Below are 23311 nucleotides of genomic sequence, written 5' to 3'. Positions count from 1 at the left end.
TCTGTGGCCTTGGCTACGCTGGCAATTCACAGTGCTGCACTCGCTGCGCTCAGGGGTGTGAAAAAACACCCCCTGAGTGCAGCGCTGTAAAGCGCCAGTGTGATCAGCGCCTGCAGCACTGCACGCTCGCTCGCAGTGCTGCGAGCTATTCCCTCGGAGAGGTGGAGCTCTCTTGCAGCGCTGGTGGCGTGACTACACTCGCGCTTCACAGTGCTGCCGCGGCAGCGCTGTGACTCCGCAAGTGTAGCCAAGGCCTGTGTCTAATCTGTGACACGTAGGCACAAGTCTGGTCACAGTAGCATCATTTATTTATTTTTGCATTACAATGTCTATTGCTTTGTACTATCCCTTCTTGAAAGGAAGATAGTGGTGCTTCGTCTGGGCCCTAAGGGATCCGGGGGGGAGAAATATGGACCTTCTGTGTTACCCTTCCTGGGTTGCTTCCCAGCACTGCTCTCTGTGCTTTTGGTCCCAATAAGGAAAAAGGACCCAAAACAGTGAGCCCCAGCTGGGTTCAACATACAATCCATCCCCTTTGGCAGGAGCCTGCAGGGTAGGTCTGCATTCCTGCCCCCTCAGAGCTGGGTGCTGGGCAGGTGGGCCCCTTTTCAACTCTGTCTCCAGTTGAGCAGGGTTGGAGGGGCGAGGCTAGCTGGGCCCAGTATAGTCCTTTAACCCCTTCTGTCCCCGTGTGGGGTTTGTACACTGCATTGCAGGGGTGTTATGAGGGTAAATCCCTTAGAGGGGGAGGTGTTCAGATAGGATAGTGGGGCCATATGAGTGTGAGAGGGGCACACGGATCGTTCTGAAACTCTAAACTGTCCCGTCTCCCCCTAGTTCCTGGGTCTGCCTCTGCCACTTCAGAGCAAGGTGTGCTTCCTGATGCCTTGACTGCAAGGAATAAAGCCACTGTGAAAGGAGGTGGGGGAAGAAAGAGAGAATTTTCCAGTCTTAGCATCACTTTCTAGGTTAGCTCATCTCTAGAGGAAGTCTATTGTAACTAGTTTAGTTTGTCACCAATTTGCTTTACCTGAAGCTTTAGTCTGAAACTCCAGATGCCTAATACAAACTTGCATCCTATGCTCAGCCGCTATTGTCAGGGCAGGACGTGTGGATCCAAGACAGCTAGCTATCTTTGAATACTGCAGCCCAGGACTAGCTGCTCTGAAGCAGAGGTGACCCTGAGGGAGGCTTCCTCTAGTGGGCAGGACACATTGGAAGCTGCTCTTGGCTGTACGACCTAGGGATAGAGGGTTGATAGGAAAAGCTTCCACTCAGTGAGATGCTACTTTACTAACATCTAGAGTGGGGGTGGCCAAATAGGGTGACCAGATGTCCCAATTTTATAGGGACAGTCCTGATTTTTGGGTCTTTTTCTTATATAGGATCCTATTTACCCCCCCCCCACACACACACCCCCTGTCCTGATTTTTCACACTTGCTGTCTGGTAACCCTATGACCAAACCGCAGCTCCCCAGCCACATGTGGCTCTTAAAGTGTGACTTGTGGAGTGTGCACCGCCCCCCCCATTCGCCACCTATCAGACTGGGGTGGGGAACTAGGGGGTCTAGGGGTTACAGCCCCATGGGAGGTGCCCGCTGGGGCTCATGGCTTCAGCCCCTAGCCCCACCCCCTGCTCCCCAGGGGAGAAGCTCTGAGCCCTGGCAGGTGCGCCCGGCTCTTGAACTTCTGAAGATTATAGTTTGTGGCTTGGAGGGTCAGTGAGTTTGGCCAGCCTGGGTCTATAGAGTGAAGCAGCAGTATCCAGGATGTAGTGATCGCCCAGCTGGATAGGAGTAGCCTGCTAAAGGAAGGGCTCTGTAAGAGTGACAGCACCTCCATTCATCAGCTTGTTCTGTTAGCGCTTTCGTGGTCAGATACCACAGTGCTGAGTGCAGGACAGGAACCAAAACACAGCTGCTGCTGAAATGTTCAGGCTGCCGCACCTCCCATTCTTGGGCTATCACCATACCCTGCCCACACCAAGCTCTTGCCTGACTTGGAGAGCAGCTAAAACTGAACGCTGCAAGCTTCGAGTCCCTCCCCCTTTCTCAGGTGGTGCTATCTTCTGGGTACTGCTGCAGGGCTCAGAAGCTGAGCTCTGGCTAGATTGTTACTGGTAGCTTGAGGAAAGAACCTCATCAACCAGGAAAATAATTTAATAAAAAAAAAAACTGTACACAGGTTGCACCAGGAGAAGCAGATCTCAGAGGAGGGAATGAGACTCCTAGGTCCACACAACTGTCTGACCAGACCTGAATAGTGGGCAACTGATGTTTGACCAGGCTGCTGCGTGGCACTGAAAGCCAGCTCCACCGCTCCTTCGGGAGCATCTTTCTCCTGTCACGTGGAGATGGCGGTGAGCAGCAGCGCTTGAAGCATGCACACCTTGTCCTTGAGCTGTGAGGGAAGGGGCTTCCCCAGGATCTGCAGCAGCCGGCTGCTGAAGTCCTTGATATGCAGCTCAATGTCCACGGGGGTGATGCTGTCGTTATCCTGGAGCTGGGGTTTGGCATTTGAAATGATTAAATCCATCCGCTCGCTGAGTGACCTTCTTAAGTGCCCTGCAAAAGGAAATGCTGGTAAGTCAACTTGTTAGTACCAGGGGCCTACGGAGCAGTGTCTGACCCCACAGCTGTTGAAGTCAGTACATGCCCCTTGGTGAAGAGCGATTGCACAGAACTAGTCGGAAAAGTGGCATGCATCCCAGGGTTATGCTTGGAGCTTCCATGTGAGGCTGATTTTCAGTTGGAATGTCCCATCCCCCAACTCAGAGCAGCCCAGTTTTTTTGCAAAGCAGGGGAGAGTTCCAGCACCACCTAGGCTTTAAACCTCCCCTCTTTCACTTTCAAAGGACTCTCCTGCTTGCCAGCTGCCTAACCTGCTTGGAAAAGTCTCTGATCTGGGAGGCTAGGGCCAAGAGGGTGGGAGGGGAGGTGCAGGTGGTGTCAGGTTTAATCGTTACTACAGGCACATGGGGGTGGGAGGGTGTATGCTGAGCCGACCAGTGTGGAGGGGATGCATGGTCAAGCAGTTTCCTAGCAGGGAAGAGGCCTTTGTAACTCTCCCAAAAATCAGATTTTAGATCCTAAGCTCAATGATAGTGCCCCCATTGTTTCCAGATTAACCTAGTGTCTCCCCTTCTTCACCTTCCCCACCTGAGCCAGTGGGCTTTCTCCCATCAGCCCAGGCTCTGGACAGCTGGCTTGCACACCTCCCAGAGGGTTGCCCAGGGAGGGCACTGCAGGTTGAGCACTTTACAGAATAATTAGGAACGCCTTGTGCCACAAACCCTTCGGGAACCGGCTAAGTCTTGGGAGTTGGACTGTGGTGGCTCAGGGTGGCTTGTTCCCTTGGAGATGAGCCCTGTGTGGTTTCTCCTGCACTCACAGCCTCTCCCAACAGTCAGAGTGGAGTCTGAGATGCAGCTTTCTGGAACTGAAAAGTGAGATCGCAGCTGCTTTGGTGGGAAGGGGGCCATGGGGTGGTCTGGCCGACTGATACTAGTTCCGCTTGGTCAGATGATACACACTGAGGCTGGGCCATTGCCCGAGGCCGCTTACCCAGCACAACGTTGCGGTAACTTGTCAACAGTAAAATCAAGTGCTGAAGCATCTCATCCCATCTCTGCCACGTTACTTCGTGGTCCTGTGCAAAGAGCAGATGTTGGATTACCAGGAGGGGTCTCAGAGAGCAGGGCAGGGAAGGAAGGGGCGGGCGCTACCTGATACTGTAGCAGCAGCGAATGGCGGCCCAGGAAATACAGGATCTTGCTCAGAGACAGGGGCAGGGAGGCTGGCATGTCACAGCTGTGGTGGAACAGGAGCTCCAGCACTTTGCAGCGCAGGAGCTGGCTCTCCATGCTGTTTAAAAAGGCCTCCCTGGAAGAAAGGAGAGGGAGTCAAAGGAAGGGAGAGGGAAGCGCAGGTGAAGGCAGCCTCTGAGCCCTAAGCCCAGCACAAGGCTAGGCGGGCTGAGGGGATACTGGCACGGAGACCCTAGGGAAGGCGGGTGCAGCAATGGAACTCCATTTTCAGGGCAAGCACAGCAGCCACAGAGTTACCAGACACTCGTCCTGCCCCCGCTGTTCACTTCATTAAGATCAGCCCATGTTTACTCCAGGTCAGGCCAGTCTGTGAAACCAGCTTCTCGGCTTCCCTTCAGCCAGTAAAGCAGGCTGGGCGGGAGAGTCTGCCCTTGCCAAGTGCAGCATGAGACTGGGTGAAGTACCAGCCTGAAGCCAGCAAGTACGTCCTGCGGCGACGAGTCCCACAGCAATGCCCGTAAGCATTATCCCTGGACTGCGTTCCCCTCGACCAGACCAGTGCTGGGACCACTGGCGCCCCCAGCCCTGTCAAAGATTGCTGTGGCTAAGGCAGCAAGGGAAGGGCTGCGCTGCTGGTCGCTCTCGCTGCAGTGTGATTATCAAAATCAGCTGTGTTCTGTCTCTTTCCCCCCCCCCCGTCTTTTTAAGTCCCCCCCTGCTGGCCACTGCTTCACCTGCTAGGCGCTATTCTGCCACTCCGCGCAGGGCAGCGGCTGCAGCAATTTGGCATGTGTTCCATTTAGCTAAGCTGTTAGCTGCAGAGGGGTTTGGGGGAAAGCACCGGACTCAAAGCAGCCCCAGCAAGAAGGAACAAGATGGGTCGTTCTCCCACCTTTGGCTCCTCAGAGGAATGTTCACCAAGTACGGAAATATCACGTCGGCAATCTTATTGGTGCTGCAGTTGGGAGACCTGTCCACCTCTACGGCTATGGACAGCATCCTCTGGAGAAGCACCACCACCCTAGGCCAGAGAACAAGAGTTAGGCACCAGGTAGGGCTTCTTCCCACGTGTCCGCAGCATAACAGCATGTGCCTCTTCCCCCTCGGAGACTCCAGAGAACAAGAGCTGAGCTCTGCTTCAGCAGACAGCGTAAGCGTGGTAGCGCTGGTCTGTCAGTGGCCTGTGGGGATTGAGTAGGTGGGCTCAGCCCAGTTTCTAGGGGACACTGGTTATCTTGCACAAAAGCACCGCTCTGCCTAGCGGCCTTAGATGCAGAGGTAAGGGCTGAGGTTCCTCAAGGTCAAGCGGGAGGCACATTGGCAGGGCAGCAGGGTGAAGCCTGCATAGGTGCTGCTCCTACCATCCCGTTTGCTCTAGCAAAGGGCTTCCTGCCCCAACGTATGACGGTCAGATGAGTTCCTGGGGCCATTCTGAGGCAGGGCAGGCTCCCTGCTGCACAAGTGACTCCCTTCCAGTCAGGTGATAGGATCTGTTACAGTGGGGTGGACACATGGCCAGGTTGAACCTAAGCTGCTGGCAAGCAGGGCACCTATGCTGCACGCACCACTGGGCTTTCCTTACTAGAGACATTTGCTAGCTCCTGTCTCTCTCCTAGTTTGAGAGGAGCCCAGCTCTGTAGCCTTTAGTGACAGAGTCAATGCCTCCTTGGCTTACTTTTGGGAAAGGAAAGCCGGTAGGACGGCCTCTGCTTGCCCAGTTTCACTGTCGGTCTGTGCTGAGTCTGGCCCAGGTGAGGAGATGCTACAGTCTGCCCTTGATGACTCTGATGGACATGGTGCTTTCGGCTGCTGCTTTCGGGGCTGGGAAAATCCAAGTCCAGTAACAGCAGCAACCAGCCACTCAATCACCTCCCTGGGATGGAAACATGAATGTCAGTTAGGATGAGGGCCTGGCTTTCTAGCCGCACATTCAGACTCCTAGGTCCACTTGGAACAGAAGGACAGACCAAGTGTGGGACAGGGGGAAGGACACATTTGAGATGCTCCCAGGGGGTGGGAACCACACAGCAATTTATAAACCTTGTGCCACCAGCAGTGCAGCATGAATTCCTCCTGTTCTCAGGGCTGTTTGTTTCCCAGTTCCTTGGGGGAAAAGCAGGCCGGTCTGAGTGCAAGGCATTTCCAGTCACCTCCCCCCTGGGCCAGGTACATGATCTCTGGCCCCCAAGCTCTCTGGGAAGTAAGGGGGCGTTTACAACGCAGCACGGAGGCCTGGGAGAACAGTTTCTTAGTGCCCCTGCCTTACAGCTGGGCCACGGGGAGCGCTCCTTACTTGACGTTGCTGAAGCACCGGTCACAGGAAAGCACCTCCTTGGCAATGGATTTCTGCAGAAAGCGCAGCCTCAGGTTCAGCTGGAAATCATCCTCCAGGGTCTGCACCACGTACTGCAGGAACAGAAAGCGCCCTGGGAGCGTCTCCTCCTGCGGGCCCAGAGCGATTCAGAGCTGGCGCCTGGGCGTGAGCATGTCAGGGCTGTCAATACGACGGGCTCAGCAGGTGAGGGGAACTCCAGGTGCCTCAAAGGTTAGGGGGCAGAGGCTGGGGGGAAACCGATGGGGGCAAGTACATATGCTCAAGCAAGAAGGCCAAGGTAGATAGTCCTCAAGCAGGATCTGCCTTGCCTGGCTGGCCCGAGGGAGACGTGGCTGAGCTGAGAAGGTTCCATCACCTCGCTGAGGAGCTCCAAACACAGCCCCTGGGAACTCTGTAGATCCATTACCCTATTCACCAGATAGGGAAACTGGCCCAGAGAGCACGGCGCCTTGCCTGAGCTCACTCAGTGAGTCACTGGCAGAGCTGTGACTAGAAGCTCAGAGACTGGGCTCAAACCACCTGCTCATGGGGCATCAAAGTGGGGGCTGCAGTGTGAAATTCAGTGTGACTCCACCTTCTGCACAAGAAAAATACATGGCAACTCCCACTGCCCTCCCCCCACATACACGCCCACACGGGACACAGTGACTGTACCTGCTCTTCCATGACATACCGTAGCAGCTCCCAGTCCCATCCCACCATTGTGGTGGTAGCCGGATGAAGCCTGAAATGACACAGGTATTTGCAGTAGGTTACTGAATTGCTTGACTGTCTTCAGGGGGACAACTGGAGCCTGGGCGCAAGGCAAAGCGATGCCCTGCTGCCAGGTCACTTGCTGTAACCCTGTCGCACCAGGTTTTTACACCACGCTGGTCACCCTCGTACTGCAGTGTCCTCCAGCTCTGAGTTCCCTTATTTTCTCCCTGTGCTCCCCTGTGGCTGTGTAGAACAGCCTGGCCAAGGAGCTGGCAGGCTCTGGGGGTCACTGACACTTTGGATCCCTGGGGCTACAGATTCTACAGGTTTAAGACCCCCAAGGACTTCTCAACTCTGGTTGTGGAGAAACCTGCAGTGTCCAGTCCAGAACAATGGCCTAGCTTGGAGTTCAGGGATGGGACCTTCCCAGCTGGACTCACTGCACTGACCTGCATGGCCTGGTCATCTCCACCTGGAAGCAAAGAGTTGTGACCCCCCGCACCTCTGCGTCAGACAAGCCAGCATTAGAATGGACCACATCTGATTTAAAAAGTTAAGACGCGGAGTAGTTAGAGCCACTTTCCCAAAGCCCATTTTACCTAGCACCTCCTGCTGGTCATGCTGTCCCCTTCCCCCCAGCTGCATTTCTGGGTAGTTAGCATGTCGAACCAGCCAGTAGCCTCCAATCCCCCTAGGGCACGTGCAGCAGGGCTACCAGCCACCGTGCAGGGGCATTAGCCTCTAAGAGGACATCTTAGCCACAGTGCTGAAAAGGAGACCTCTCCCTGCCATAGAGACCAGGTGAGCCAGCACCATAAGGGGGAAGCATGCTCCCCAGCCAGGCGGTACCCAGGCAAACGCAACACCTACATTTGAATTTTCATCAGCAGCATGTAGGCATCCTTCAGCATCTCCCCAGTCTCTGAGCTCAGTAGGATATTCCTGATCACATGGGACACAATCTCCTTTGGAGGGTAATGGTGGCAGGACACGAAGTCCATTAGGAACTGCAGGGTCCCCTTGGGGAAGTTCTCCTCCATGGTGGTAGATACCATGCTCAATTTTCTGCTAGGGATGGGCTGTGCCCTCAGCTGTGCATTCTGTCAAGACGATAAGATATTAGAACCGGGTTTGCAAGGCATGTGAAGGGACAAAGAACCCCCAGATGGAGAGCCCATTGGTAAAACTGGGAACCCCATACACCGCTTGCCATGAGTCAAGGCTGGGACTAATTTGCATTGCCCTTAAATTTACAAACAGGTGCACTGTTGTTGTGCTTTGTCCCTGCTGATGAGCAGAGCTGGTGGTGGTGGAGTTCACCAGCACTAAAATATGCCTTACCCTAAAGTTACAATTGATTTAGGACTCTGGGGGCTGCTCTAGAACCTTTGCTGTGAAAGGGATCTCTTATCCAGGAAATCTCCATAACCACGGTGGCTCTCGGCTGCAGGAGAAAGGGAAGGATCCGTAGCAAGGGGCCGTGCCAGTCACCGAGGTGGGGCGAGCTTTGGACAACTACCCAGACCAAGGAGCAGTGTTATGCCCTCTCTGTTCAGCGTGTAGCAGAGCAGCATCCAGACTCATGAATGGTGCAGCTGAGCCCCGTCACACCCTGCAGTGGGCCTTGGGGAGATCGCTGTGTCACCCAAAGGCAGCTGTGCTTTCACTGCACGCTCGCATGGCCAGGCTGTCCCCAGGGTCACAGTCACACAAATCCCCCAAGCTCCATGCAGTGAAAACGCTGAACATCCATTTCTGGGAGCTGAAAAAAATGCATCTAGGGCCCTTGGGTAGCACAGGCACCTCCTGGCTCTGGGTCTGCCAGGCCCCGAGGACCATGGAATGGCCTGGCCTGCATGAGCCCCCTCCCCTCCAAGTCTGCAGGAGCTGTGCTGCTCTGCCACACAGGCACAAGGGGCCGTCTTAACAGGCCTTTGCTGGCCTGTGGTAACATGCTGCTCCGTTCCTGGCTAGCCAGGCACTTCCCTAACTGGGCCTGAAGGGCTTTTCCCCCTAACGAATCCAATTAGGAAGGTGGATTTCACAGGCTGGTCCAGCAGGGGGTGACGGGGGCCTGTCTGCCATAAGTTATTTGCAGTGCTACAGCGATGGGATTAGCGCTCGCTACAGCTGCACTGGCTCATTCTCTCACCACCGACCACTTTGCTGAGAGGTCCCTGTGTCTGCATGCAGGAGCAGAGGAGAGCAGGCTGGTCCCTCCCACCGGACGAAGACCATTGTGTGAACAAAGCCAGAGCAAGGGCTGACATAGAGCAGAGCTCCGTGGGGGAATCCAGAGATGGGCAAGAGGGAAGAAGGCAGCCAGAGGGAAGGACAGGAAAAAAACAAGGGGCAACTGAAAGGCAGAAGAGGAACCAGAGCAGAGCTCCCTCCAGGCTGCATTGCAGAGGTGGGGACCCAAACCCTTGAGTCATTAGTAGCCCCCCAAGAATGCTTGCAATGCCCTGGGTTCCGCCTTGTTGCTGGATGGGACGTCTGAGCAGCGTTCCTCAACCCTGGTATGCCTGGCTGAAGGGAAATGCCGAGGGCGCACACGGCATCACCTTCCATGTGGCACCTTCTCAGCACCCCTGTGCTTGAGCCCAGGACTGGCCCTGGGCACGGAGGCGAGGCGATCTCACTAGGTTACCTGGCGGGATTCCTCATCCTGCACCACTCCCTGGAGGAAAAGGTGATGCACTGGAGTCCTCCTGAAGTACCGCAGTTTATGCAGCCAGGCCTTATTGACAGGCCGTGGTTTGGCTGGCTCGGGGGGCTCCTGCTTCACTGCAGTCAGCACTGAGTTACTTGTCTCCAGCAAAGGCTGCACTGGAGCCCTGGGGGTGCTTGCTGGGGGGCAGCTGGAGAGACCTGGGGACTGGCTCTGAGCAGGGGAGGTGGGGAGGTGTTCCGGGTCTTCCCTTTGCTGGCAGGTACTGCGAGATTCTGCGACGGAGCAGTCCAAGGATGCGCTGCTGCTATTGCTGCTGGTTGGCGAGAAGGAGAACACGTCCGAGTCCAGCAGGAGGCTGGCCAAGGAGCCCAGGTCACTGTTAATAGTGGTGGTGCTGCTGCTGAGCTCGGGGTCACAGACAGAGCGCGTGCAGCTGGAGACGGGGGAGAAGTAGCCTTCCAAGTGGGTCCCCTTTGTCTCTTCGTGGGCTCCGTCCCACGGGGCCCCAAGGCCTTGGTCTGCCACCTCTTTCCTTTCACGCTTTATGTCCACGAGGGCGGGGAGGCTGGGAGGCGAAGCACACTGCATGCCGGCAGCAGTGCCAGCACCACCCCGGGGGAAGTCGGCTGGACGCTCCTCCTCCACTTCGGTCAAGTCAATCACAGTGAAGTCATCCTGCACTGCCGCTTCCGAACACACGTCCTCCCCGGTTAGATCAATGACCTCCTGGGGACAGACAGACAGCTGTTAGTGCTGCTGGCACTAGGAGTTCATGGGCTGGGCTCCCCCTTTCCCTGGGTGCGGGACCTTGGGGAGGTGGGGCACGCCCATCAGCCCCACGGGATCGCACGAGGCATGGGGACAGGACTTACTCATGGTGCACAGAAAGCCAGCGGCAAAGGCAAGCAATGCCCATCCCCTGCTCGAATTGCAAACCCGCCACCCAACGTCTAGCAGCATAAAGCAACCGTCTGAATTGTGCTCAGAAAAGCCAAGCCTGGCGGGGGCCCTCCCTGCCCTAATCCCTGGGGCAAACCCTGCCCCTCCCTGGTGGGCAAACGGGCTGTCAGGCAGCGTCCGAGCAGCGAACAAGCCCCTGCCCCAAACCCGAGCAGGGGGCCAGCTCTTTGCTGCTATCAGCCACTGCAGAGTTCAGCATCAGGGCCCACTCCTGCAGTGGGGGAGCAGTGCCACAAGGGCTGTCCCAGGACCCCAGCTCTGCCAGGACACCGCCTGCAAATCCAGTCCCGAGTCCCTAGGCTGCAGGGTCTGATTTTTGTGCACGTAGAAAGTTGGCGACACTAGTCAGATGCAGCACCGGCTGGCAGACGGGCCTGGGGCCTGGCTGCAGGGACAGGAACGGGGCCCGGCGCCGGACAGGGAGCAGCGCAGCTGGGCGGGTTTTTGTACTGATGCTTGTTGGGTGACCCACGCAGGTTTGGGTTGATCGGGGTCGCTGAGCTGCTGGTTTCAGTGGGGAAAACACGAAGCCCCCCGAGCCCGCCGCAGCGGGGCGGTCCCGGGTTTGCAGGGTAGGGAAGTGCTCCCTGTAGCAGCTACTGGGATGATATGTCCCTTCTCTTCACGTGGGGGTCATTCTCTAACGCCTGTGTCTGCACCTTTCACTCGGCTCATGCCCAAATCAATCGGTTAGTCTCTAAGGGGCCACGGCACTGCTCGTGGTTTTGTGGCTGCAGACCAGCACGGCTGCCCCGCCCCCCCCCTTGATCCCGACTGGACTGTGAGAAACCGCTAAGGGCAGGGTGAAGGGCAGTGGCTTCGGCAGATGTTCCTGCGCATGCTCAGTTCGTGTGCGCATGCTCAGTGCCCCCACCCCGCGCGCTCCTACGCTACCCGGCTGGGGCCGGGAGAGGTCGGGCGGGGGCTCCGGAGCTGAGGCCGCCCGCCCGGGTAACGGGCCCCCGGTGGCTCACCGCGCGTCGCTGGGGCAACCGCCGCCTCTTCCGGCGGGGCGGGGAGCGGCCGCCCTCCGAGCCCGAGTCGCTGAGGCGGATGACGCCCTCGGCCATAGCCCGCTCCCCGGCCGGCCTCGCGGGCCCCGCCCCCGTCGCGCCGATGGGCGGGGCCTGCGCTCGCTCCTCCCCCCCGCCTGCGCGCGCCCCCGGCGGCTGGGCCTCTCGGGCGCGCGCCTGCCCTGCCAGCGCGGGAGCGAGCTGCGGCCGGTGTCACGGGCGCGCGGCTCAGGGGTGTGTGAGGGGGACCCCGGGATTCCCGGGGGGGGACACACCACCCTTGGCTGTTTGCACAGCGCCTGGGGCATCAGCCCACAAGCCCCCGCCCTGCACGGGGTCGCAGCGGTGTGCGCGGGGGCACCAACGGGTCTGGCGGACACCCTGGCCTGCCTTTCTAAGACAGCAAGACCTCTTCCTCCTTTTCTCTGCTGACCGCCTCAGCGCCTGGCTCCCTGGCTGTGCTCCAACAGGCATTTGTGTTTCAGTACATCTGCCAGCCCGGCGACGATAACCGAGTCCCTCCGACTGTACGTTGCCTACTCGGTCCCCCATCTACTCTGGTGACACCATCAGAGGACCCAACCACATCAGCCATCAAGGACTCATTCACCTGCACATCTACTAATGTGATATATGCCATCATATGCCAGCAATGCCCCTCTGCCATGTACATTGGCCAAACCGGACAGTCCCTCCGCAAAAGAATAAATGGACACAAATCGGATATCAGGAATGGTAACATACATAAGCCAGTAAGTGAACACTTCAATCTCCCTGGTCATTCTATTACAGATTTAAAAGTCACTATCATTGAACAAAAAAACTTCAGAAACAGATTTCAAAGAGAAACAGCAGAACTAAAATTCATTTGCAAATGTAACACTATTAATCTGGGCTTGAATAGGGACTGGGAGTGGCTGGCTCATTACAGAAGCAGCTTTTCCTCTCCTGGAATTGACACCTCCTCATCTGTTATTGGGAGTGGACTACATCCACCCTGATTGAATTGGCCCTGTAAACACTGGTTCTCCACTTGCGAAGTAACGCCCTGCTCTCCATGTGTCAGTATATAATGCCTGCATCTGTAACTTTCACTCTGTGCATCCGAAGAAGTGAGGTTTTTACCCATGAAAGCTTATGCCCAAATAAATCTGTTAGTCTATAAGGTGCCACCAGACTCCTTGTTGCAATTTAAGCCCATTGCTTCTTGTCCTGTCCTCAGAGGTTAAGAAGAACAATTCTTCTCCCTCCTCCTTGTAACAACCTTTTATGTACTTGAAAATTATGTCCCCTCTCAGATTTGTCTTTTCCAGACTAAACAAACCCATTTTTTTCAATCTTCGCTCACAGCTCATGTTTTCTAGATCTTTAATGATTTTTGTTGCTCTTCTCTGGACTTTCTCCAATTTGTCCACATTTTTCCTGAAATGTGGCGCCCAGAACTGGACCCAATACTCCCGTTGAGGCCTAATCAGAGCGGCAGAATTACTTCTCTAGTTAGGAACAGAAAAGTCTTAGTAAAAGCAAACCAGCTTTCTGACCTGTAGACACATGCCAGGCAGCAAACAAGATGCCGGCAACATCCCGAATCTCCTTTAGCTCCCCAGGCTGTTGGTATCTGCTGGCGTGTGCCGCTTTCTGGAGCTATTGTTCAGATGCATTCCGTCCCTAGTCCCGCCCGCCCCCCCTGTGCATGGGGCCTGCAGCCTCCCATGACTGCCGCAGGGGAAATGGGGGGCTGCGGGCAGGGGGCAGAGACCGGGGGGGGGGGAGGGGGCTGCACCCCTCCCGGGCTCGCTCCGTGGCCGTGGGAAAGCCGGGCAAGCCCCCGCCTGCTCCTGGGGCTGGGATTCCGCGCTGGAGCCCAAACCAGGGCTCGGGGTCGGTGCGGGGAGCCGGGCCCCGCACCCCGGGAACGTGCCCCCACCCCACGGGAGGGGACCCCGCGCAGCCGCCGGGCCCGTCCCCCCGCCTGCGGCAGCAGATCCACGGGGCGCTCCTTCCCTTCCGGCCCGTGACCCTCGCCCCGGACGTACGTAGCGACAGCGGCGCCCCTTGCCCCGGAAGCGGAAGCGCCGCCCTTCGGCCTCTGCCCCGGAAGTGGTTGCCGGGCCCCGGCCGCCCGGTTGCCATGGCGCTCTCCCCGTACGTGCTCGCCATGCAGGAGCTGTTCCGGGCCAACACGCGGAGCCGCGAGTTCCCGGCGCACGGGGCCAAGGTGCACTCGGTGGCGTGGAGCTGCTGCGGCCGCCGGCTCGCCTCGGGCTCCTTCGACAAGACGGCGAGTGTCTTCGTGCTGGAGAAGGACCGGCTGGTGAGCGGGCCCGGGGGGTCCCCATCCGCTCTGCGCTCCCAGGCCCCCGCTCGCCCGTCCCCCGTCCCGCGGGGTAGGCGAAGGGGGCTGCCAGCAGCGGGCTGGGCTCATGTCGCAGGGGAAGCCCCCTCCCTGCGCTGTGCCCGCCCCCCCCGCGCACTGCCCCCCCTGCTCCCCTCCCCCTGCCTCCCCCCGCCGCGCTCTGCCCCCCCCCCCTGCCTCCCCCCCACGCTCTGCCCCCTCCCTCTGCCTCCCCCCCTGCGCTCAGCCCGCCCCCCCCCCCACGCTCTCTCCCTCTGCCTCCCCTCCTCCCTTTGCCTCCCCCCCCTGCGCTCTGCCTGCCCCCCCCCCCCGCGCTCTGCCCCAGCTCCGGGACTGCGGGGACAGCCCCCTTCAGTGCTCCTGGCAAAGGTTTGGAAGCGCTGCAGAGCGGCCCAGGCCCATGGGCACCACTCAAAGAACGAACGGGCCAGCGGCGAAAGGGCTAGTCTGGGAAGCGGGAGAGGTGGGTTCGCTCTCCTGATTCCCCCGTAGACTTTTCTGCGATCTTGGGCAAGTCACTTAAGTCTCGGTGGGTCTCGGGTCCCGCGCTGTAAAATGGGGACAATAGTATTTGCTTATCTCACGGGGGCGCGTGAGGATGAACATTTGGGAGGCGTTCTAACACGCTGGTTTCCTGAGTGAGTGTGGCAGCGTCCGCACTGGCCTGGTTGTCTGATGGCTTGGGCGGTCACCTCCCTCTAGGTGAAGGAGAACAATTACCGTGGCCATGGTGACAGCGTGGATCAGCTGTGCTGGCACCCGAGTAACCCAGACCTCTTTGTTACTGCATCTGGAGACAAAACCATCCGTATTTGGGACGTCCGCACCACTAAGTGCATCGCTACTGTGAACACCAAAGGTGAGTGTTAATGTGAGGAGATAAGAGGGACCAGTGCATCTCAGGACAGCTATAAACACTGCTCCCTTTGCAAACGCATCCTGCTCCCAACATGGACTGGAAGCAAATTCAGGAAACCCTGAGAGTTCTCCAAGATGTTTCTGTGGCACTTGCATCTTTCTGGCTTTTGCTAGCAAATTATAACCATACGTGGCACTACCTCCTGTGAGAATTTGTATCTGTACCTAGCATTAACCAAGCTCTGAGCAGTGTTAGGTGTCACAGTGTTAAACACCTGAACCCATCTACGTTGGCACTGGCACTGTCAGAAACTCTCACTAGCGTGTGTGGCTGTAGGGAGAAGGGTTAGGGAGAGAAGTTGAGTCTCTACCACCCATTTCTATTTTTGACACACCTTTTCTTCCCAGGTTTAGTTGTCGGTACATAGGTGCTGGAACTAGGAGTGCTGGGGTGCGTTAGCACCCACTGGCTTGAAGTGTTTTTATTATATACAGGGTTTACAGTTTGGTTCAATGGCTCTCAGTACCCCCCCACACCCTCCACACACAAATTGCTCCAGCCCCCCAGCGTCAGTATTATGTAAAGATTTGCTAAATGACTTATTTAGCATGGAGCAATGGCTTTGCAAAGAGATTTGGACTGGGAAGAGACATGCAACAGGCGTAATTGTGATTCTTTGTTTTGAAGCCACAGTTCTGTTAGAGTTAATTTCCCTTAAAACTTGCGTAGTTGTGACACAGCTGGTCAAGCCAAGCTAGGCTGTTACAATTTAAATTTGGTCATGTCATTGCCCTTCGCCACTTAAGGCAGAGGGTTTGCAGACCTGGGGCTTGGGTTAAAAATACAAAAGTCCATCTGTGGCACCTGATTGGTTCTCTTGCCCCTGTTAATGGTGCTGAGTGATGGTAGGACCTGATGCATTCTCTTCCCTTCCAGGAGAGAACATTAATATCTGCTGGAGTCCTGATGGCCAGACCATTGCGGTGGGGAATAAAGATGATGTGGTCACCTTCATTGATGCCAAAACACATCGCTCCAAAGCCGAGGAGCAGTTTAAATTTGAGGTGAATGAGATTTCCTGGAACAATGATAACAACATGTTCTTCCTCACCAATGGCAATGGCTGCATCAACATCCTCAGGTATGTCCCGGCATGATCTCCAGTGGCAGGGATGGGATAGGCAGGCTGGCTGCCTCTTGCATCTCCTGCCCTGCACCCTCGCTCTGGCTCTCTGCAATAAGTTGTGTTTCCTTCGCATGGCTCTTGTGACAGACTGATAGCCTTGCCAGTAGCTGAGGTTTATAGTGTGGTCTGTTCTGGGGCTGTATGCTGAGACAAGTTGCCTGCTAAGCGAGATTGAGAGCTTCCTAATGAGGTTCTATTCTGCCACCCTTTGATCCCTAACCCCTTTAGGGTCTCTTGATGAGGGGGTGGGGCTAACTCAGGAGAACAGGGGGTTAAAAGCCAGCTCCGAAGTGACTAGAAGAGCTGGCGAACAGGGGAGTTTTGCGAGGGAGTTTAGAGAGGCAGATATACCTAACGGTACTCTAAACCGAAAACCCTGCAAGAGTAAAAATAACGCAGGCAAAGACCAGCAGTAGAGTGGGGGTTGTCTAGCTTATTGCACTGACTGCACCAGGTATGGGCAGGTGATGTGTGTGTGCACTGAATGCAAGCAACTCAGGGCCCTCAGAGACCAAGTACGGGCTCTTAAGAGCAGAGTGGCTGAACTGGAGGAGCTAAGGGAGACAATGAGGTACGCAGAGGAGACTTTCAGGGATACAGTAGAGCGGTCTGACCGCCTCTGTGCTGCTGAGGAGGAGGAAAGTCTTGTGGAAGAAGAACATTAAGCTCGAGCGGAGGGAAACATTCCCATAGTTGGGACCTTCCCTGCAGATGATGTCGTGGTGCTCCTCCAGTTATTAGGAAGAGATAGGTAACAGTAATGGGGGATTTGATCATTAGAAATACAGCTAGTTGGGTTTGTGATGACCAGGAAAACCACTGGGTGAATTGCCTGCAAGGTTCGAAGGTTGCAGATCTCTCGAGACATCTAGACAGACTTCATGTGCAGTGCTGGGGAGGAGGCGGTGGTTGTGGTACAGGTAGGTACCAATGACATGAAGAAGGGTAGGAGAGAGGTCCTGGAGGGCACATCTAGGCTGCGAGGTAAAAGTCCAGGACCTCCCTGGCAGCTGTTCTCTGAGATGCTTCCAGTTCCACGCGCAGGGCCAGGGAGACTGGCAGAACTGCAGGGTCTCAATGCATGGATGAGATGATGGTGAAGGGAGGAGGGGTTTAGGGTTATTGGGAAAGGAGGAACCTATACAGGAAGGTTGGGCTCCACCTAAACCAAACAGGTACCAGATTGCTGGTGTGTAACGCTAAAAGGTGGTAGAGGAGTTTTGAAACTAAGGGCTGGGGGAAAGGCAACGGGTGCGGAGGAGCATATGGTTCGGACGGAGACATCCCTTGGGGGAGGATCTCTTAACGGGGATTCTCTATGTCCTAGTGAAGGGGAGAGGATCCAAGTTGATAAAGTGCAGGTAGGAACTGAGGAGAAACAGAGTCCAGTGAAAGGTTTCAGAGTGGTAGCCGTGTTAGTCTGTATCAGCAGTTACCTCACATGACGGCACACAACTAAATATTGACAAATATAGAAATGCTAGAAGTGCTGGGTGCACTCGAGTGCTTGGTATTGAATGAGGATATTGATATAGTCGGCATCACAGAAACTTGGTGGAATGATGATAATCAATGGGGCACGGTGACACCAGGGTAGGAACTGTATAGGAATGACAGAGCAGATCACGCTGTGGGGGATGTGACACTGTATGTGAAAGAAAGCGTCGAGTCAAATATAGTACAAATCTTAAATGAATCAAACTGTACCATAGAATCTCTCTGGATAGAAATTCCATGCTTGAATAATAGGAGTATAGCAGTATGGATGTACTACCGATCGCCTGACCAGGGTGGTGCTGGTGATTGTGAAATGCCCTGGGAGAGTAGAGAGACTATAAAAATAGAAAACTCAATGATAATAATAATAGGGGATTTCAACTATCTCCATATTGGCTGGGTACATGTCACCTCAGGATGGGATGCAGAGATAACATTTCTAGACACCATTAGTGACTGCTTCTTGGAGCAGCTAGTCCTGGAACCCACAAGGGGAGAGGCAGTTCTTGATTTAGTCCTCTGTGGAGGTGAATATAACATAAACCCTTGGTAACAGCGACCATAATGTCATTACATTTAACATCCTTGGGGGAGGGGCGGAAAACTCCAAAGAAACCCACCCCAGTAGCATTTAACTTCACAAAGGGGAACTACACAAACGTGAGGAGGCTAGTTAAACAGAAATTAAAAGAAACACAAGAGTGAAATGCCTGCAAGCTGCATGAAAGCTATTTAAAAACACCCTAACAGAGGCTCAAACTAAATGTATACCCCAAATAAAAAAAATAGAAGGAAAAAAAATACCACTATGGCTAAACAGCAGAGTATAAGAGGTGGTTAGAAGCAAAGTATAATTAGGCAGGCCAAAAAAGAATTTGAAGAGCAGCTAGCAAAAGACAAAAACTAATAGCAAAAAGTTTTTAAGTATATCAAAAGCAGGAAAACCTGCGAAATAGTCATTGGGACCACTGGACAATTGAGGTGCTAAAGGAGCACTAAAGAAGACAAGGTCATTGCAGAGAAGCTAAATGAATTCTTTGCATCAGTCTTCACTGCAGAAGTTGTGAGAGATTCCTACACTTGAGCCATGTGAAATTGCAGAACTACTAACTGTGGCTTGTAGCCTATGGCTAAATCAGCCTCTGTACCCAATAGCTGGAGGTTAGCTATTGTAATGCCAATTTTTTTTTAAAAGGCTCCTGATGTGAGCATGGTAATTATAGGCCAGTAAGCCTAACTTCAGTACCAGGTAAACAATAGTAAAGAACAGAATTATCAGACACATAGATGAACATGGTATGTTGGGAAAGAATGAACACGTCTTTTGAAAAGGGAAATAATGCCTCGCCAATGTGTTAGAATTCTTTGAGGGTGTAAACAAGCATGTGGACGGGGGAATCTAGTGTACTTGAACTTTCAGAAAGTCTCTGACAAGGTCCCTCACCAAAGGTTCTTAAGCAAAGTAAGCAGTCTTGGGATAAGAGGGAAGGTCCTCTCATGGATCAGTAACTGGTTAAAAGATAGGAAACAAAGGGTAGGAATAAATGGTCAGTTTTCACAGAGGAGAGAAGTAAATAGTGGGGTCCCTCAAGGATCTGTACTGGGACCAGTGCTGTTCAACAGATTCATGAATGATCGGGGAGAACGGTGAGGTGGTGAAGTTTTCAGATGATACAAAATTACTCAAGATAGTGAAGTCCAAAGCAGACTGCGAAGAGTTACAAAGGGATCTCACAAAACTGGGGGACTGGGCAACAAAACGGCAGATGAAATTCAGTGTTGACAAATGCAAAGTAATGCACTTGGAACGCATCCCAACAATACATACAAAATGAGGAGGTCTGAATTAGCTGTTAGCACTCAGGAAAGAGACCTTGGAGTCATGGTGGAGAGTTCTCTGAAAACATCCACTCAATGTGCAGGGCAGTCAGAAAAAGCTAATGAAAGCTTAGCAAATATTAGGAATGGGACAGATCCTAATGCCACTCTAGAAATCCATGGTATGCCCACATCTTGAGTGTTGTGTGCAGTTCTGGTTGCCCCATCTCAAAAACAAATAAATTAGAATACGTAAAGGTACAGAGAAGGGCAGCAAAAATTATTAGATGTATGGAACATCTGTATGAGCTGAGATCAGAAAGGCTGGCACTGTTCATCTTATAAAAGAGACGACTAAGGGGGATATGATGATAGAGGTCTGTAAATCATGACTGGTGTGGAGACAGTGACTAGGGAAGTGTTATTCACCACTTCACATAACACAAGAATCGGGGTCACCCAATGAAATTAATAGGCAGAAGGTTTAAAACAAACAAAGAAGTACTTCACATATTGAACAGTCAACCTGTGGAACTCACTGCCAGGGGATGTTGTGAAGAAGGCCAAAACTATAAAGAATGAGATAAGTTCATGGAGGATAGGTCCATCAATGGCTGTTAGCCAACATGGTCAGGGATGCAACCCCATGCTCTGGGTGTCCCTAACCTCTGACTGTCAGAAGCTGGAACTGAACACCAGGATGGATCACTTGATAATTGCCCTGTTCTGTTCATTCCCTCTGGGGCACCTGGCACTGGGCACTGTCGGAAGACAGGGCACTGGGCTAGCTGGACCATTGGTCTGACTCGGTCTGGCTTTTCTTATGGTCCGCACTCTTCTGGGCCAGACACCCTCAGAAGTGCTCCAGCTGCTGTAGCCCATTTAGACTGACGCTCGGTGCGTGAGGTCTTGGATCTCTACAGCCCCACTGCATGCTGACGTGTTGGTCAGGGCACACAGCGTCCCTCTGTAGAGGGCACTTGGACCCTGCAGTGTTGGTGAATGGGCTCTTTCCCCTCTCTCTGCTTTCTCCCGTCTGTCTGCAGCTATCCAGAGCTGAAGCCCATTCAGTCTATCAATGCTCACCCGTCAAACTGCATCTGCATCAAGTTTGACCCCATGGGGAAGTACTTTGCCACAGGAAGCGCAGATGCTCTGGTCAGCCTGTGGGATGTGGATGAGCTGGTGTGTGTGAGGTGCTTCTCCAGGTAGGTGACCCTGCCCCATGCGCATTTCCCACCCCCGGCACTGAGACAGGAAATCCCTCACTGTCACTTCACCCTGTGCTGCAGGCTGGACTGGCCCGTGAGAACCTTGAGCTTTAGCCATGATGGGAAGATGCTGGCGTCCGCGTCTGAGGATCACTTCATCGACATTGCTGAGGTGGAGACAGGTAACTGCTCATGCCCGTGTCCCTGGGAGGAATGGTAGGTGTAGGCTGTGGGTCTGGATGGAGGGGCAGTGGCAGGGCTCTGTGCATATGCTAGGGGGTGTAGGTTGGGAGGGAGCTGTGTGCGGGGGAGCTCAGGACTGGAGCAGCAGGGGCGGGCCGCAGGAGAGGATTCTGGCAGTTGCAGTCTGTTTTAGGAATCTGTACGGCGTCTCTCGCCTTGTCTCGGAGCACTGAACGAAAGGAGCATGGAAGGTGTTGTTCTCACTCCTCCCCCACAGAGTGGAGGGAGGGGGGCATTCCCTCATCTCCCCCCATGCAGCTGCTCCTGGGCCTGGCTCATCTGACACTGTCTTTCCTGCAGGGGAGAAGCTGTGGGAGGTGCAGTGCGAGTCCCCCACCTTCACGGTGGCCTGGCATCCAAAGAGGCCTTTGCTGGCCTTCGCCTGTGATGACAAAGACGGCAAATATGACAGCAGCCGGGAAGCAGGCACCGTCAAGCTCTTCGGCCTCCCCAATGACGCGTAATGGGTGCCCAGTGAGCCCTGGGCTAGGGCCTGGGAAGGGGCAGGGAGGTGGAGCTCGTCCCCGGCCACGTTCTGCACTGCCAAAGCACTTCCCTCGTCCTCTGGCGGCCACTCCCTGGGCTCGGCTTCCTCACTCCTGGCAGTGCTGTGGCCTCAGCTCATCTGCCAGCGGCCCCTGCCCTCAGGAGCCTTTGTACACCACAGCTGCTGGCCTGGCAAGAACACGGGGGCTGCCGCCGGAGTCCCTCCACCCAGCTCAGGGCTGCCTCTCTCCCTCCCCGCAAGGAGGCGGAGGGCCTTGTTCACAAGTCTGGTGCCCAGAAAGGGGCAGTCACCAGAATCTGACCGCTCAGGACAGCCTCTCTGGGGGAAGGAGCCTGCCCTGCGGCCATCCCAGTAGGACTCAGCCGGAGGCAGCTGTGAGCCTCCTATTGCCAGAACTGTTTGTTGCTAAGTTGCATGGGTTGTCCCCTTCCTATCCCGCCCCCAATGGTGTGGCCAATTCCCCGGCAGGCTGGGAATCGCCTGGAGGCCCCAGCACATCCCTCCCCTTTGGAAAAGGGTTTTGTGTTAGGCTGTCACCTTGTCCCTTCGCTGCGGGTGCGAGTGGCAGGGTGGGCGGGGTGACTTGGGGGGGCTCTTTTTGTATGACTTTTTGTAATTTTGATAAGTCTCTGTCAGTAAAGGAAGTAAGGCCTGGTTGTCGGGGAGTCTATGAAGTGCACGGTGTGCAGCGGGTGTGCACGGACGCTGACTGCTCGGCAGGGTGGCTGCACTGTCCCGTCAGCCAGCTGTCCGCGGGGCGGGGGACTGCTCTGGGCCGGGGTGGGGTGCAGACGGGCTCCTAGAGCTGCCAGAGGCCTCGCTCCTTTCTAGCCCGTGCCTGCTAGGCTCCGACTGGCGGGGCTGTCACACTCCTGAGTGGCGTGCCCTCCACCTCATTCACCAGTCCTTGACACGCCTCCTCACGTGGCTTCAGTGGGCAGTTCTGTGCGGGCGGTGCTGGAAACGAGGGGTAGAGCCAGCGCTGGGGGCCTGCGTGGCCCTCTAGCCCACCAACAAGTGCTGCATGAACCATGGGTCTAACTGCTCAGTGGCCTCCCATGGATCTCAGAGCACTTCACGGACAGCCAGGGCCTGCTGATCAGAGGTGCTGAGCGGCCAGGCGGGGCATGCTCCGAACCTGGCCCTGACTCTTACCTCCCCACCGTGAGGTAGGGCAGTGTTCTCCCCTTCTGGGTGTGGACGCTGGCTCCTGGGTCCATCTCTGTAACTCCCCCATGCCTCTGGCCTGCTCAGTCTGAGCCTAGTGTTGGCTGCCCTAGTCTGGGCTGGGCCAAGGCAAACTTGGCCCCTTTCTTCCCCCAGGAATAAACACCCCCTGGGGGAAAGCCTCTTCCCCCACCCCCAAAGGTCAAACCCCAGGCTGTCTGGGTTCCTGGTGCCTTGCGCAGGCCTGTCCTGGTGCAGTGTTTCCACCAGAGGGCACTGTGCCACCAGCCTCGCTCTCTATGCAGGCTGTCCGCACTGGCGCCGTTGCATGGCTGGGAGCGTGTGCAGCGCCTTTCCCTTTGTCCTTTACAACCTGTGCCAGAGCCGGGAGCACAGGGGCTGTGTACTGCAGGGGGTGGAGACACAGCGATGCTATTGGAAGGCTGATGAGCCAGGGGCCATGTCCCTGTGGTACAGCAGAGGCACTGACCAGGCAGGTGCATTCAGGCTTTGGTGGAGCTGTTTAAAACCGGAGTGGTCCCCAACCAGGCCAGGTGCTTTCCAGAGGCATAGCACGACTTGGCCCCTGCAGCATCTGAGAGCAAAGCGAGAGCTTAAACTCTCCAGCCCCTCTGGCACTGTCCTGCCCCTGCTCGGAGCTGCTGGGATGTGCGCGCTGCCCTCATTACTGACCATGGCTTTCAGCAGCTCTATTCATAGCACCCAGGGGACCCCCGTGGGACTGGGCAGGGAGTGGGGTGGGGGCATTACTGCAGCTACCCTTGTTCAGGGGCTGGTCCCCTGCAGCCTTGCGGCCAGCACCGGAGTCTGCCCTCCCAGCTGGCTGAGTGCGGAGCTCTGTCCTGGGTGGGTGGTGCTGACACCCACCGCTGTGGCTCCCTGTGCCAACAGCTACCAATGGGCAGGAGCTAGGCCACTGGCCAAGGGCCAGCCAAGCAGCACCTCTGGAGGTTGTGTTCTGTTCTTCCAGCCCAGCTCCACGCTACCCCTTCCAGAGCAC

At 55.5% G+C, this 23311-nt stretch overlaps 2 protein-coding genes across 4 annotated transcripts; one reads left to right on the top strand and one right to left on the bottom strand.

Annotated features, from left to right (window-relative positions):
* Positions 1-2144: 2144 nt before the first annotated feature.
* Positions 2145-13487, bottom strand: SIMC1 (SUMO interacting motifs containing 1). Of its 3 annotated transcripts, none has more exons than XM_005282278.5 (10): positions 12987-13487; positions 9449-10198; positions 7669-7898; positions 6757-6826; positions 6061-6209; positions 5443-5640; positions 4660-4788; positions 3726-3882; positions 3565-3649; positions 2145-2565 (listed from the first exon to the last, which is right to left on the bottom strand). In XM_005282278.5, exons 1-10 carry the CDS (start codon positions 13026-13028, stop codon positions 2345-2347), a joined length of 2031 nt encoding a protein of 676 aa, XP_005282335.2. In that variant the 5' UTR covers positions 13029-13487; the 3' UTR covers positions 2145-2344. The 3 variants fall into 3 exon arrangements, with proteins under 3 accessions (XP_005282335.2, XP_005282336.3, XP_065411245.1); XM_005282279.5 differs by lacking the exon at positions 12987-13487 and adding an exon at positions 11407-11562; XM_065555173.1 differs by lacking the exon at positions 12987-13487 and adding an exon at positions 11092-11368.
* Positions 13488-13519: 32 nt separating this feature from the next.
* THOC3 (THO complex subunit 3) lies at positions 13520-21777 on the top strand. The gene is made up of 6 exons (XM_065555174.1): positions 13520-13759; positions 14504-14660; positions 15597-15801; positions 20208-20369; positions 20454-20554; positions 20916-21777. The coding sequence occupies exons 1-6, from the start codon at positions 13577-13579 to the stop codon at positions 21077-21079; spliced, it is 972 nt and encodes a 323-aa protein (XP_065411246.1). The 5' UTR covers positions 13520-13576; the 3' UTR covers positions 21080-21777.
* Positions 21778-23311: the final 1534 nt, after the last annotated feature.

Source organism: Chrysemys picta, chromosome 8 (assembly GCF_011386835.1).
Source record: "Chrysemys picta bellii isolate R12L10 chromosome 8, ASM1138683v2, whole genome shotgun sequence".
NCBI classification, from domain to species: Eukaryota; Metazoa; Chordata; order Testudines; family Emydidae; genus Chrysemys; species Chrysemys picta.
The sequence above is the reverse complement of the archived record's forward strand: the minus strand, read 5'-3'. Positions and strand labels throughout refer to the sequence as shown.

Coding starts and splice junctions, on each gene's coding strand:
- SIMC1 (XM_005282279.5), bottom strand. CDS start 11,502: ATGGCCGAGGGCGTCATCCGCCTCAGCGACTCGGGCTCGGAGGGCGGC. Junction 5,641..6,060: donor CGGTGCTTCAGCAACGTCAA/GTAAGGAGCGCT, acceptor TTTCCATCCCAG/GGAGGTGATTGAGTGGCTGG. Junction 4,789..5,442: donor CCGGCTTTCCTTTCCCAAAA/GTAAGCCAAGGA, acceptor TCTCTGGCCTAG/GGTGGTGGTGCTTCTCCAGA.
- THOC3 (XM_065555174.1), top strand. CDS start 13,577: ATGGCGCTCTCCCCGTACGTGCTCGCCATGCAGGAGCTGTTCCGGGCC. Junction 15,802..20,207: donor GGCTGCATCAACATCCTCAG/GTATGTCCCGGC, acceptor GTCTGTCTGCAG/CTATCCAGAGCTGAAGCCCA. Junction 20,370..20,453: donor TGTGTGAGGTGCTTCTCCAG/GTAGGTGACCCT, acceptor CCTGTGCTGCAG/GCTGGACTGGCCCGTGAGAA.